Source organism: Cajanus cajan, chromosome 11 (assembly GCF_000230855.2).
Source record: "Cajanus cajan strain Asha chromosome 11, NIPB_CcT2T_4, whole genome shotgun sequence".
Lineage (NCBI taxonomy): Eukaryota > Viridiplantae > Streptophyta > Magnoliopsida > Fabales > Fabaceae > Cajanus > Cajanus cajan.
In genome coordinates, this window is record NC_138527.1 from 9,576,683 (window position 1) to 9,592,191 (window position 15,509).

General features: G+C 28.3%; 1 protein-coding gene across 1 annotated transcript; it reads right to left on the bottom strand.

Annotated features, from left to right (window-relative positions):
- Positions 1-7,264: 7,264 nt before the first annotated feature.
- Positions 7,265-9,893, bottom strand: LOC109791255 (uncharacterized protein At4g22758). The gene is made up of 2 exons (XM_020350526.3): positions 9,292-9,893; positions 7,265-7,656 (listed from the first exon to the last, which is right to left on the bottom strand). Exons 1-2 carry the CDS (start codon positions 9,515-9,517, stop codon positions 7,469-7,471), a joined length of 414 nt encoding a protein of 137 aa, XP_020206115.1. The 5' UTR covers positions 9,518-9,893; the 3' UTR covers positions 7,265-7,468.
- Positions 9,894-15,509: the final 5,616 nt, after the last annotated feature.

Consider the following 15,509-nt stretch of genomic DNA (forward strand, 5'->3'; position numbering starts at 1 on the left):
ATAAATAAATAAATAATTTTAATATTTATTAAAATAAAGTAAACACACTCGTTAAATAAAATATATTTGATTATTATAATAAATTTTAATTAATATAGAATGAGATAAATATTTTAAAAAATTGTAAGTAATTTACTTAATTAATTAGAAGTTACATTTTTACGATGAACGATATAGGATCCTAGTACATTTCCTATTCGTAACTAATTTTCCAATTAAAAATCTATTTTTTTATTTTATAATTTTTCTAATATTTTTCCTTAAAAAAATACTGGTAACGGCTCCTCGTTTTAATCTATTTTTGTCGTGTCATGACGACCTTATTGCTACATACATGAATAAATTTATTAGTGTAGTTAGATGAGCTGAAGCAAATATACAAGGAAGTGTTCGAATTTCTAGAAGAGAGGGCTTTTGGTGTAAATCTTAAAGGAGTAAAGACATTTTTTTTTCATCATTTGTTTATATATAATAAATAGGTAGTTTTGACTTTGAAATAAACTTGTATCTTAAAATGTGATGGTTATATACATATATTTTGATTCTTATGAAATTAGAATACTAATATAAAAGTTAATAAATCATAAAATTAAAATGGATGTTATAGGAATTCAATTTACTAAATCGTCCTATGTATATTAATTAATAACTTAGTTAGAGGATAATAAATTTAATCTTCTTAAATAAGGTGAAAAAGAAGATTCTATTAAAGATGGATAATAAAATTCTTTAATATAAATTAGTAATTACAAAATTAATAAATACTTCATATCAATAATATAATTATTAAGAAAAAAATTAGTTTAAGAATTAAAATTAAAATGACAATTTTAACTTCATTTATATACATTTTATTAAATTTATTTTAGACACTTTTTATATAGGCTTAGATTATGTTGAACATATTGGTGGACTTTTTGTTCTCTAAGCTTAAGTTGAATGTTTATTGTAACATTCCGATTTTCATAAAATTATATTAATATTATGTTATATAATTTTTTTAATATTTTAAATATATTTATTAAAGAATTTTGATATTATTTAATTATTTATATAAGTTCTATCTTATTATAATGTTTAATTTATAATTATTATTTTAATTAGTGAAGTAAGAGTTATTTTATAAAGTGTATTTTATTATTATGTTCATGTTATTTGATTAAAGAAAGAAATATGTTTAATTTTATATATATATATATATATATATATATATATTATTAATTATTTTATGAGAAAAGGAAGGAAGGACGTGTAAGTAAATAATTAATTATTATTATTATTATTACTATTATTATTATTTATTTTACTAATTGAGAAAAAATGGGTTAAGGAAAATATCAGAAGTTACAAGTTATTTTCACGTATTCACTTACGTTCATTCTCTTCTGACCCTCATTTTCTCTTACGCTCTGAAGAACAAGGAGACTGACGCCACATGCATACATTTGTGAGTTGAGTCAATGACATTATTGCATAATGAGTGACTGTGTATGTGCTACTCATGTATGTATGACTTGAGTTGTGCTTGATTAATGTGTGTTTTGTGTTGTGCTTTGTTATGATTTATGTGTGTGTTGCCTTACCGTTATTTTTACACCTTAACTTGAGTGAGATGTTTTTCACTCCCTTGTTTATTCTATGTGTATCTTCTATTGTGTTGTAAATGATCATCAACATGAGGATGTTGGTGATGAAGCTTAGACTTCAGTTGGACGTGCTCTAATAGAATATGTGATATGGGAGCATAGTTAGGACTAGTTTAGTTTAGGATGTTGTTTCCATTGAACTGTTTTGAAAACCTCAATTTCTTTCTTTTGTAATTTCCGAGATATTGTTTATGAGTTTATGAATGTGAATCATCTACGTAAGATATTTGATATTCTGATTTTATTTATGAAAGATTTTAATTATTTTTGTTTATTGTGTAATTATGAACATGGGATGTGTTAATATAATATATTTTTCCATGTTCTGTAACTGAAATTATGTATTGGCCATTATTTTTTATTTTTTTGTTGAGTCTTTGATTGTGTGGAAGAGATATTTTATGCTTGACCAAAGTTATAATTGCTAATCTTTTATTTTTTTGAAAATAGTTTTATTGTATTGTAGAAATTAAATATTTATTATATAATATATAATTAAAATTTATAATAAATTATATAAATAAGTAATATGTTTTAAATATATAAATTATATTTAAATTTTGTATAAATATATATATTTTTAAAAATATAAATCGTATTTTAAATTTATGGTAAATAAATTATATTGAAACACATTATTATTTTTATTCATAAATAATTTATTTTAAAATATTAATATTTAATTTTAAAAAATATAATAAATAAAAACAAGATTATATAACAAGTTAAAAAAATTTCTAAAAATTCTCTCATATAATAAAAGCAATTAAAAATGATCTCCCACGAGTTGATTTTGTGGCAGTTGAAAATATTCAAAATGTTTAATTTAACAAAACTAGAAAATGCATTTTTGTTTTCCCAACCACTGGAAAATGTCTATTTTGACAAAACCAAAATGCATTTTTTTTCTTAAATGTATTCTTCCATGTACTCTTTTTATTAGTGAAAATGATAGAACTAATAAATTCACACTGTCCGTTGAGGATCCACCATCGACTTTAATAAAAAATAAGGGAAGAAAATATTGAATCTGTATTCCCCTAAAGAGTAAAATAATATATTTCATTTATATGTGTCCTGCTTATAAATTTATTTTAGATACTTTTTCTCATAAGCTTAGATCATTTTAGACATATTGGAGCTTTTATTTTCTAAGCTTAAATTGGTAAGTCATTGATGTGTGTTAATATAATATATTTCGGGGTGTTATGTAACAAGAATTATGTTATTGGCCATAAATTCTTTTTTTTTTCTTTCTTTTTTAGTATTTGTCTGCCTGGAAGAGATATTTTTATGTTTGACCAAAGTTATATTTGCTAATCTTTTATTGCTTTTAAAAAAGCTTTTGGCAATATATACTTATTTTGTAGTGATTGAAAACATTCAAAATGTTTAATTTAACAAAATTAGAAAATATTTTTTTTTCAATTATAGTTATTTGGGATAAGTATAATATTGACAACTATTTAATTGCACTATGTATTCAATTTTTGCTATCGATGCATAATGAATTCTATCATATGTTGTTGAATATATGATGCCTATGGTTATTCCCATATCTGGTATTTGGTTGCTCTTATATTTGTGCTAACTAATTTATCTATATAAATTATTGCATGATTATGTTATGAAATTGAAAAATGCACATATTGAGGAAGAGCATATCAATACACAAATTGCTAGATTAAAGGGGAGCATGAAATCTAATTGATAAGTAAAGCATGGAAATGATAGATTGAAAAGCATTGTATGTAAATGAATCTAAGTGGAAAATAATGAATATGATAATCAATCTAAAATACAAGTAAAGTAAAAATTGTGTCTACTTCCTAGACTCATAATAATGAATCTATATAACATGTCTAATTTGAGTAGTTCAAAATATATGGAATGAATTTAAGAAACTCAAAATAAACTGAAAAATGAAAAAGGTATAAACTCTTTCTAAAATTTGTAACTAAGTTTTGTCATTATCAAAAAGGGGAGATTGTTGAATCTTATCTTAACATATGTTTTAATAATGACAAACTCTTAGTTTCAAGTTTTAACCATGAAGAGTATTTATGTGGAGTACTAATAGATCTGTTCAAGTATTCAGATTTACTTTGATTAGTACTTAGAAGCTTAAAAGACTACTGGTCAAAGGAGTTCAAGTTGGACATTTTCTCTCAAGTAAGATGCCTTGAAGACTTAGTTCAAAGGTCCAATTCTTTGAACCTTTCATCAGGAAGCTTTAGTTCAAACTCAACTTCTTAAAAGACTAGCTAGTACTAAAGACTCTGTTTAAAAGGTTGCACAAAAGAATGTTTAGAAGGAAGCTTCAAAAGATAAGTGTTTTTGCTGAATTTGCTGACAACACTGATGAAAGTACAAGTTGATGTCAACATTGCTTAAAAACTAAGTTACACATAACGATCATATTCCAAAGGCTATAAAAGGAAGATCAAGGCTATAGTTTTGAAGTAGGCAAGATCAAAGACAATAATCAAAATATAAGCTTCTATAGTTGTAATTCTTGATTCATATTCTATTTTCAAAGATCTCCATTTCTACATACTGTAAACACTCTTGTAATATAAAAATGAAGTGTGAAACTTCCCTAATGGAAGCTCTTGGTTAGGAGAATCTGTTGTAACCATAGTTTATTGAGCTAGGATACACAAATTTTTTTTTCTGTAAAAAAAAATTAAAAAAAAAAAACCTTCCCTACCCAGATCTAGTGTTCAAGGGTGTAGGAAGGAGTAAAAAGCTTCAACTAGTTGGTTGTGTAAACTCATAATAGGTAATTGTGAGTGTTGGAATCTCAATAGGTAGTTGAGGAAGAAATCTTAGCAAGTAGTTAACTTTGGAATACTAACATCAGGTGGCTGTGTAGTGTGGCACTTGTCCCAACATAGGGATGGTGGTGTAAACTAAACAAGAGTTGCTAAAATAGTAGAAAATATCACAAGACTGGATGTAGCCCAAGATTAGGAGTGAACTAGTATAAATTACGATTTGCAATCTCCTTTACTCTCTCTTTTACTTGTTATAGTTGTTTCTTTACATTCTATATATAAATTTCATAATTTGTGTTTTTTTAAAAACTACATTGAGGGAGTTTTTATTAAAAAAAATTGTGTTTTAGATACTTAGAAGACTCATTTTCTGAAGAATAGATTTTCTCTAAAACTACTTAGAAGAAGGTTTTGAAATAAACTAAGTTTTAGAAAACTCAAAAGAATGATCTATTAAGGAACATTTTTTCTTAAAGAATAGATGTTTAAGAAACATAATAATTCAACCTCACCTTTCTTGTTACCTAACATTCACTTCACGCCTTTCAAGCTCAAGGCTTGTGAACAAGTGTACTCACCCAATATTTGCTAATAGGCTCACGTCTCTTAGATAGTGGGTTTAAGCCTAACTCAATCCTACAAAATTGGCTAGGAAGATGAGGGTTATCCCCCACTTATATACTTTCTAATTGTCTTATTTCTAATTGATATGAGACTTGAATTTTTTTCAATACACTCCTTCATGTCCAACATTATTGGACTTAATACGTGGATAAATAGTGGGTGACCCTTTCATTTTAATGATCTAGGATAGACAAGACTTGAGTTTTCCCAATACACCCCTTCATGCCTAGTATTCTTGGGCTTAGTGTGTGTACTGATGGTAGGTGACTCATTTAGAGTGGTCTAAATAGTTCTGATATCATTTTAAGTAACGGGTATGAACCTAACTCAATCCTACAAAATCGATTTATAAAGTGAGGGTTATTCTACACTTCTATACTTTTTAATTGTCTTATTTCTAATTGATGTGAGACTTCTGTTTCTCCCAATAACGTCGAGTAACAAGTATACCCTCACAGACATAATGAGTAAAGATCCTATAAAATCCCAAAATTCTTATAGTCCATAAAGTCATTATAATCAAGTATAAAATCTTAACCTTAGGACAAATATAGATAAGATACACTCTTGAATGTTCTGTTTTCGATTAAGTGACTAGATTATCTCTAAACATTTTCTAGACCAAAATAACACACAATTAAGATAATAATAATCTCCTACCTTCAAGTTTTTGTAAATTTGGATTTCATTATTTTATTATTATTTTTTAAATAAATCATTGTACTACATATTCAAGCAATGTTATTAAACTTGAACTAGTTATGCACTTAACCTGAATCAACTATGATATAAGTAGATGATTCAACTAGACCCAACCCTCTAAGTTGCTAAAATTAAATTGACCACTAGATTGTAGATAACTAAAATATATATTACAAATTTAATATTTATCAAATACCTTGCATATAAAATTTACATAATAGTGATATATATATATATATATATATATATATATATATATATATATATATATATATATATATATTTCATTTTACTCAAATCAATAACCAATGCGATTTTGATAACACAACTCTCAATAAGCTGAGCCAAATATATTTTTGTCGAATTTTTTACTAAAATATTTTTTTTTTAAATTTATCAAAACAACACCTGTTCCAATTTATTTACGGAAGTAGTAAAAGGCACCTTTTACTGTTCACACTCGAGGAACCGAATTTTGAACTTTAATTTTTTTTTTGTTTTTTTCTTTTGCTCAGAATTCGGTTTCCGAGGAACCGAATTCTGAGTAGTGTTTAAATTTTTTTTCTTTTCTGTTTGTAGTTTAGGTTTTGTGTTAATGTTACAACTAGAACGGCCCGTTCTCCAAGCAGAACGGGCCGTTCTGCTGCTTAGTCTGTTAATTTTGAAACTGGAACGTCCAAGCAGAACGACCTGTTTTGATTCATTCGTCATGTGTATATTTTTGCATTCGGAACGGCCCGTTCTAAAAGGAGAACGAAACATTATGCAAGGAGAATGACCCGTTCTAAAAGGAGAACGATCAAAACGGGCCGATCTAAAAGGAGAACGGATCGTTCTGGATCCAATTTTACACCATGCTCAAATTTAAAACACAAAAAAAAATAAAAATTAACAGCTCAAAATTCGATTCCCCGGGAACCTAGGAATCGAATTCTAAACGTGAACAGTGAAAGGTGCTACTTGGGTAAACAAATTAGTACAGGTGCTTTTTTAGTAAATTTTTTTAAAAAAAAAAATCTATTTTAGTGAAAAATTCTATTTTTGTCTCTCCAAAATAACTAAATCAAACACACTCTTAAACCCTGCCTTTCTATGATTGAATCTATTTGCGCAATGTTGTAAGCTAAATTCCCTGCTCAACTACGAAGCAAAGAACAAAGTTGAGATCACATATAGGCGTTTTCCCAATTTTGGCTCACCAGTCACAGATTAATATATATATATATATTATTTGAAAACTCCTTATAAGTATATTAAAATCATTAGTTGGTTGGTCAAAGCTAATATTTTATGTATACATACATTTCACACTAATTTACAAAATTAAGATTGTCAAAGTACAACTCATGAATTTAGATTCCTATCCCACGTGTTGTTTACTAAACATTATTCTTCACGGGTCGAAAAAATAGTTTCCACACCAAGAAGTGAATCGTCCTCCATTCAATGCATTCAACATTTCATCTCAGCTCACAGACAACGAGGCTTCAAACAAGCCAAAAAAAAGTTGGCAAAGAGTAGAACATCAATCTTTGTATTTCCTTTCATCAAAGACAAATACTTTATTCTTGCAAGAGTTCAAACTTGCCTCTGGCTATCGCAGAGACACCAGCAAAGAAAACATAACCAAGGTGAAATATCACATCAAATTGACCAAAGACATGATAATAATAATGAATAAAACATTGCAAAATTTCTCGACAAATTGAATTTGATTGATCAATGGGAATAAATCTTGAGGCTCAGGGACTTGTTGAACCAAGACTTCCAAGTACCACTTCCTCCCCTGCGTGGAAGTGCAGCTGTTCCACTTCCATCATCAGCTGCCTCATTTTCAGCCTCTGGCTTCTTGCATAGCATGAAATTCCGAACTCCATGTGATCCAATTGTGTCCCACGGACTCAAAGCTGCAACATCACCAAAACACATTTTAAATCTTAACCCACATTGGGGTTCATCCAAATGCAAAGCGTTCCATATATATACAAAAGATTAAATAATCTATGCACTGATATTACATTGTCATCTAATTACAACTTGTTATATAAGATAAGTCTGCTGATTTTATAATGTAATCCTCAAAGTCATTCTAACCATGCTTTCTGATAAATAATACCTACCAAGATTTTTGATTGATTAATAATGTTTTAGCACCAATAGTCATAGGTATTCAACTAGGAAAAAAGAGATTGCATAATTTCAGGTCAGAGTGCTATAGTTTAGTAATATCTTTGAGGATTCCCCAAAACACTCGACAATGTAGCTCTTCTAAATTATCACTACATAATGTAAACTATAAAGCCAGTTTTTGATTTAAAAATCATTGACTCGTGCTATACAATCATTACTTTTAAAATTACTTGACCTCTGTGGCGTAGGATCCATTATAAAAGAACCAAATCTAAAATTCATATAAAAAAAAAAGCCCCAATTATTTTACCCGCAAACCACATGATTGAGTGGTGCCCTTCCAAAGAAATGTAAAGTACAGTACACAATTTCAATGGCTAATTCAGTAAGGAACTGACATTAAGGAGTGCAGTCAGTACGTAAATTCAACTCTTAAGCGAGGGCCTCAATTTCAAGGGTAAAAATTAATCTTAGTTGTCAGTCAGAAAATCATCACAGATTAACATTTCAATACATTGAAGGTTAAGTTATGCACATAGTAATGATAGTTGATATCTCAACAACTTAGGTCACTTAATCTTACAAAGTGTGTTGATTACTATACAAGAGGCAGATCCAAATTAAGCCCAACATAAAATATATCACATCTGTAATAAATCATCAAATCATAGAATTCTACTCCAAGTAATCAAATCCAAAACCCATGTCAAAGTCCCCATTCCCCAAACCACATAATTCTGCAAATGTTTGCACATATATTTACAATATTGATTTTAAAGTAAAATATTTCATGTTCGGATCTTTACTAAAAGCACGTTTGACAATTATGATACTTTTCCACCCTGAAACCAATCACAAACCTGACCTGTGTTTAGAAACGCGTTGCTCATGCAATAAATCACATCTAATAGGTTATGAGAAATGCCAAACATTCACTCTAACACTTCTTTACCTATTTTCCCTACTATTAGTTGAAAATCAAGAAAATTTGTAGGTCTCACCACTAGACCACATAATTTATGGTTTCCAACAAATTTTAGTAAAAAAAAAAATAGTGTTAGAAAAAGTGTTGCTAGTATGTAGCTTCAATGTAGATATGAAAAACCACATCTCACACAAGTCTACAAATCTCAACCCAATCCCAGTGATTGCAAGACCCGTTCTGAGATACAGATATCCAACCTGGTACTCACAGAATCAATTATCGAATACGTTAAAATAATAATACTTGGTCAACAAATACAGATTAATCCTTAATTGTCAAAGTGAATAATATCCATGAAAAATAAAAAATAAAAAAAATGTCCAATTTTTTTTCCTTCAAATTCAAGATTCACACGAAACGCAAGCAAGATCCGAAAGCAAAAAGGGAATATTGGGGATTGGAAAAGGGCGTGAGAGAGAAAAAGTACCATCAGGTCCAAGATGGGGGCAGTAGAGGGAGAATCCGGCGTCGTGGGTGCCGAGGAGAGGAAGGCGGCCCTCGCGGGCGTAGCACTTGAGGGCGGTCTGGATGACGGCGGCGACGACGTCGTCCTCGTTGACGACGAAGCGGATGGGGCCGGCGCTCCCGAGCACGGTGATGCTGACGAGGAACCTCCTGACGGCGGCGCTCTTCTTGTGCTTGGTGATCAACATGGTAGGAAAGGAAAAAAGGGATCTGGAAAAGAGAGAAAGAAAGGGGTGGGGATGGCGGCGTTCACGGGTCGAGGCCGAGGCAGCGGTAGTACCAGCCTTGCTTGCAGGAGGCGAAAGCGAAGAGGGAGGAAGGAGCGCGCGCCCTTGGTGGCAAAAGGGAGCGCATGAAACCGAGGGACGAGGAGGCTTCTACCATTCACGACGCCCAGAGGAATCAACAAGACGGATCTGGTAGGGCTTCCAAGAGGAGACGGGTATTTATGGTGCAAAGGATGATGGGCTATTCAAATTTGGGTTTTGGTTTGGGTTAGGTGAGGTTGCCGCCGTAGGGTTGGAACTTAGATGCCAAACTCAAATATTCCGATATTTTGATAAACAAATATCTTGTTTGATGAAGCATGAATACGACTATTTTGATAAGAAATAAAAATGAAAAGGTGAGATGGTTCATTATTATGTTCAATTTTATAGAGTATTTTGGACATTTAAACCTTATATCGATGAGTTTAAATATTGTAAACCTATTGTTCAAGTTGATGGCACATTCTTGTATGGTAAATACAAAGGAACTCTCCTTGTTGCCGTGGCTCAAGACGGTAACAACAAAATCTTTCCAATTGTCTTTGCAATTGTTGAGGGTGAAACAGCAGAGGCATGATTTTTCTTTCTACATTATCTCAAAAGACATGTTTGCCCTCAAGATGGCCTTTGCTTAATTTCGGACAGGCACGAGTCTATCAAAACTGCCTACGCTAGACAAGGCAGTGAGTGGTTGGACACCCGAGAATTCAGTGCATGTATTCTGTATTCGCCATATAGCTCAAAACTTCATGAGGCATTTCAAGAATACAGAACGGAAAAAATTAATCATCAATATGGGTATGTACTTAGCATCATTAATTACTTTAATTTGTTTCACCATATTTCAACATAACTAAATTGTTCATTTTTTCCTAATCTGATTTCACGGTTTATGGGATGACTGAGCCAAGATTCAATTACTACTACAACACGCTAAGGAGCGAACTAGAAACCGAAGGTGTAATTGAATGGCTCAACACCATACCAAAAGAACAATGGACTCTTGCATGGGATGGTGGCCGACGATGGGGACACATGACTACCAACTTGGCTGAGGCAATTAACTCCATTCTTAAAAAAATAAGAAATTTGCCAATTTCTGCAATCATCATGTCGACTTATAAGAAATGTAATGCCTTATTCATCCAAAGGGGGAAGGAAGTTGATTCTAAACTTAGGGCTGGCCAAGTTTTTACGGAAATAATGAATAGGGCCATGAGAGATGCAGAATCAAAGGCTAATAGTCATCATGTCCTCGAATTTGATCGTCACAGTACACGTTTCCTGGTGCAAGAGACCATTAACGCAAGGGAAACACCACCTACCGGAACTTTCACGGTTAGACTACATGACAAGTGGTGTGACTGTGGGAAATTCCAGAAGCTACACATGCCATGCTCCCATGTTGTTGCTGCATGTAAGCATGTTCACCACGATTATAAATCTTACATAGATCCGGTATACACATTACAATATGTTTCAAATGTGTATAATGAATTATTTGGTGAACTGCCCAATGAATCTTATTGGCCAGATTGTGAAGAACCGCAAATCATACCAAGTTCGGAAAAGATTAGAAATAAAAAAGGTCGTCCAAAGTCATCAAGAATACACACTGAAATGGATATGGTTGAACCAGGACAACCAAAAAGATGTTCTCTCTATAGAAATGTAGGTCACTCAAAGAAGAAATGTCCTTACCGTCAAGGGAGTTCACGTCACGAAGCTTAAAATGTCATCAAACCTTCTAAATATTGTATTTTGTTTTCTATTATTTTATATAAATATTTTATCTTTTAAAAAAAAATTTAATTAATATTTGTTTCATTATTTATTTAAGTAATAATTATTTCATTATTTATTTTTATTCTAAAAACTTAACTAAATTATTTTATTTAAAAAATTTAAAAAAATTTAAAAAATTGAATATTTAAAATTAAAATACAAAAATAAAAAAATTAGAAATCTGAATAAACAAAATCAAAAATTAAAAAACAAAAACAAAAACAAAAAAAAAAAGGCTATTGAAAAATCAATTTCTTAACAACCGATTTCTCATAATGCCTCTATATATTTTATAAGAAAAGAGGGTGAGAAATCGGTCCCCCCAACCGATTTCTCACCTTAAATAATAAGTGGGTCATTTTGATAAATAAAATGGGAGTGATATTATTTAAAAAAATAAAAAAAATTGATATATTAAAAAAAAAGTCAATTTAATTATGTTAAAAAAATTTAATATTTTATTATATGTGATTATAATATAAAATATTTATAATTATTAAAAAAACAAAGATAATTTGTACTTTCATTGTATTAAAAGAAAATAAATAAATAAAAATAAAAAAAATAAAAAGTTATTTATAAAAAAAATAATTATTAAAAAATAAATAAAAGATAACATGGTCCATCTAAAAATGAAAATTAAAAGTAATTATTAAAAAAAGTGTCTCTTTTATAGATTAGTATAAATTTATTAGTTTCAAATTCTTAAACTTGATTAAATTTTTTTTTTAATTTTTTAAAATAAAAAGGTATAATAGTAAAAAAAAAATAAAGATTAAAGTGATTACTAAAAAATATATTCTTTTTATATATTAATATAAATTTAATTATTAAAAAAATTTAATTAAAATATAAAATAAAAAAATAATCTAATTATAATTATAATATAATAAAACAATAATTTCAAAATATTATACATTATTTTTATAAAAAAACAATATATTTTAATAAATACGGATACAATATACTTAATACACTAGGAGGACAAAAATGTGAACGAAAATAATACATCCCACAAGTATAAATACGATGACGGAAACAAATATCATGAAACGGATATGGAGCTTCCCATTCCCAATGCCAATTGCAATCGTACGTACGGATACAGTGTCCCATCAAATCAATTCTTTCCTTTCCAAATAATTAATTACTTCTATTCATTCATCAAATCACACACAAAAGAAAAAAAATCTTGGATCGGCCAGAAATTGATGGGAATAATGTGCACGAGATTTTAGCTTTTAACTGTTTGATTTTATTTTTTTTTATATGCGTTTAAATGTTTAATTTGTAATTTCTAGGATCGGTAAAAAAATAAATACAAAATTTTAATTTTAAGCGTTTAGTTTATATATATATAAAAGTTTAAATGTTGAATTTATTATTGTTATTGTAATTTTATATATATATAAAAAAACAAATCTAACAAAAATGGATTATCCTAGATTAAAATAAAGTAGTATTATAAATATTTTTAAGAGAAAAATATCATTACGGTGATTCGAATTTGTTGACATATATAATAATAATTACTTTAAAATTATACAAATAATAATTTATAATAATTTATTTATATTTTCTAATACAACAACAATACATGATCATTAAATATTATTTTTAAATGTATAAATTATATTTAAATTTATAATAAATAAATAAAGTTATAATATCTAGAGATTAATTTTAAGCATTAAGAATTAGGAGTATTCATTATTTAGTTTAAATTTGGGATAAACTAAAATCTAAATCAATAAATTTTGATTGGATTCATCAAAAGATATTTTATGATCTGAACAAAATTAAACTAATCGATTGGTTTGGCTCAATTTAATTAGTTTTCTTTAAAATAAATAGGTTGATGTCTATTTTTAAAAAAACAAAAATATATTATTTTATTTCAAAATTTAAATAAAAATTTATTGTTAAAATAATATAAAAAAATATTCAAGTGTAATGAAAAAAGTATAGGAAATATGAAATTAAAGTATTTAAACATAGCCTAATGTTTGAAATTAAATTATTTGAACATTTAAAATTACAATTATTATCCTAGTAGTCTTCATGTATTTTTTTTCAACTTGAATATCAATATGCAAATAATATATTAAGTGAAAATAAATGTTAGAATTTTATAATGTTAATTCAATGACTAGACTAAGACAAAGTGAACAACAAACTAGCTAAAAAGTGACAAAATCAAATGGTCGGAGGACATGTAACGTGCGTCTCAATATGAATCATATGGTAACTAGTATGTGAATATAAAGAACTAATAAAATAATAATATTATAAAATATATTAATATTATTAAATAATAATCTCATAAAAGAACTGGACTAGATTGTATTTTTGGTCATTTTATTTTTGTCAATTAATAATTTTAGTCCCCCTAATTTAAAAAATGTAAATTTATTATTATTATTTTTTTATCAAATTAACATCTATTAATCATTAATGGGAGTGTATTGGTTTAGGATTTCATAGAATTTTTAAAGATATCTTTTTTTAGTAAAAAAGTTTGTTAGTATTCAATCAGGAGTTTATGTCACTTAAAAACAATCCAGTAGTATTCAATATGAATTTTCAAGATTTTTTAAAGAGTCCATTAAAATACATTGGTATTCATTTGAAACTTCTTACAACTTAAAACAATCCATTAGTATTCAAAAATATAGGGATTTTAAAGGATTGTTGTATTAGAGGGATTTTGAAGGATTTTTTAGTAGTATTTATGAATACCAAATTCATAAAACAATCACACCCAAATACATCAGATTTTGGAGAATTGTTTGAAGTGACTTTTTAAGTGTTTCAAGAATTTTCAAGTGAGTTTTTTATCTCTTTTTTTTTTTTTCTATGTTCATGTCTTTTCCATTTTTTTTCTCATGCTAATAATACTACACTATTGCTATATTTTTCTCTTTTCTACGTAAATGATAGTGTCATTGACTTGCTTTCTATTTTTCTCTTCATTCTCTTTAATTGACTTGCTCTATTTTGCTATATTTAGTTGAGATTGTTCCTCGGTTATATAACACAAAAAATACTTGAAATTTCAATTGTAGTAATTTTTTAAAAAACGTGTCAAGAAAAGGGAAAGGTGAAAGCTAAAATTGATATCATGATCTCTATAATCAACTGTAGATCTTTAAGACCTTGTAATCAATTTAGATTTATTAGAACAAAAGTAATATATATATATATATATATATATATATATATATGTATGTATGTATATAAAAAATGAAGTTGAGTTAGAGTTTCTGTGAGTAGAATGAGATAAAAATGACTTAGTTGGGGAAAGAACCCTCTCAATATAAAATTGTAATTTCTCTCCCTCTCTTGAATTTGTTACTGTTATCCTTTCCCTTTTGTAACTTAACAATTATTTTACTTTTTTTGTTTTACTATGAATTTTATTTTTTTAATTTTTATATTGTGAAATTAGAATCGGCCAAAAATAGATGAAAATAATGTGTACAAGATTTTAGCTTTTAACTGTTTGATTTTATTTTTTTTTATATGTGTTTAAATGTTTAATTTGTAATTTCTAGGATCGGTAAAAAAATAAATACAAAATTTTAACTTTAAGCGTTTAGTTTATATATATATATATATATATATATATATATATATAAAGTTTAAATGTTGAATTTATTATTGTTATTGTAATTTTTTAAAAAGAAAACAAATCAAACAAAAATGGATTATCCTAGATTAAAATAAAGTAGTATTTTACATTAGAAAGATGTTTCTTTTTAGATAATTAAATTTATTAGTAGATAAATATTTTTAAAAGAAAAATATCATTACGATGATGATTGGTATGAGCACTCGGCCATCGGATGGCCCATACCCGATCGGCCACCGAGCAGCCGAACCTAGTAGTCGACACCCATTCGGCTACCGAGAAGCTGAAGCCCCAAGCCCAGTACACCATGGACTCAAGAATTATTCCTAATCAACAATTAAGGGTTAATCACAACGATAAGTCAATTAGGAACGTATTACCTAATGCGGTAATCTTGTTGCAGGGCCCATGGAAGTCAGGGCCCATTAATGTCAGTATAAATAGCTTTTGTCACGAGATAACGTCATTGTTCATTAATTATCATAGATATTTTTG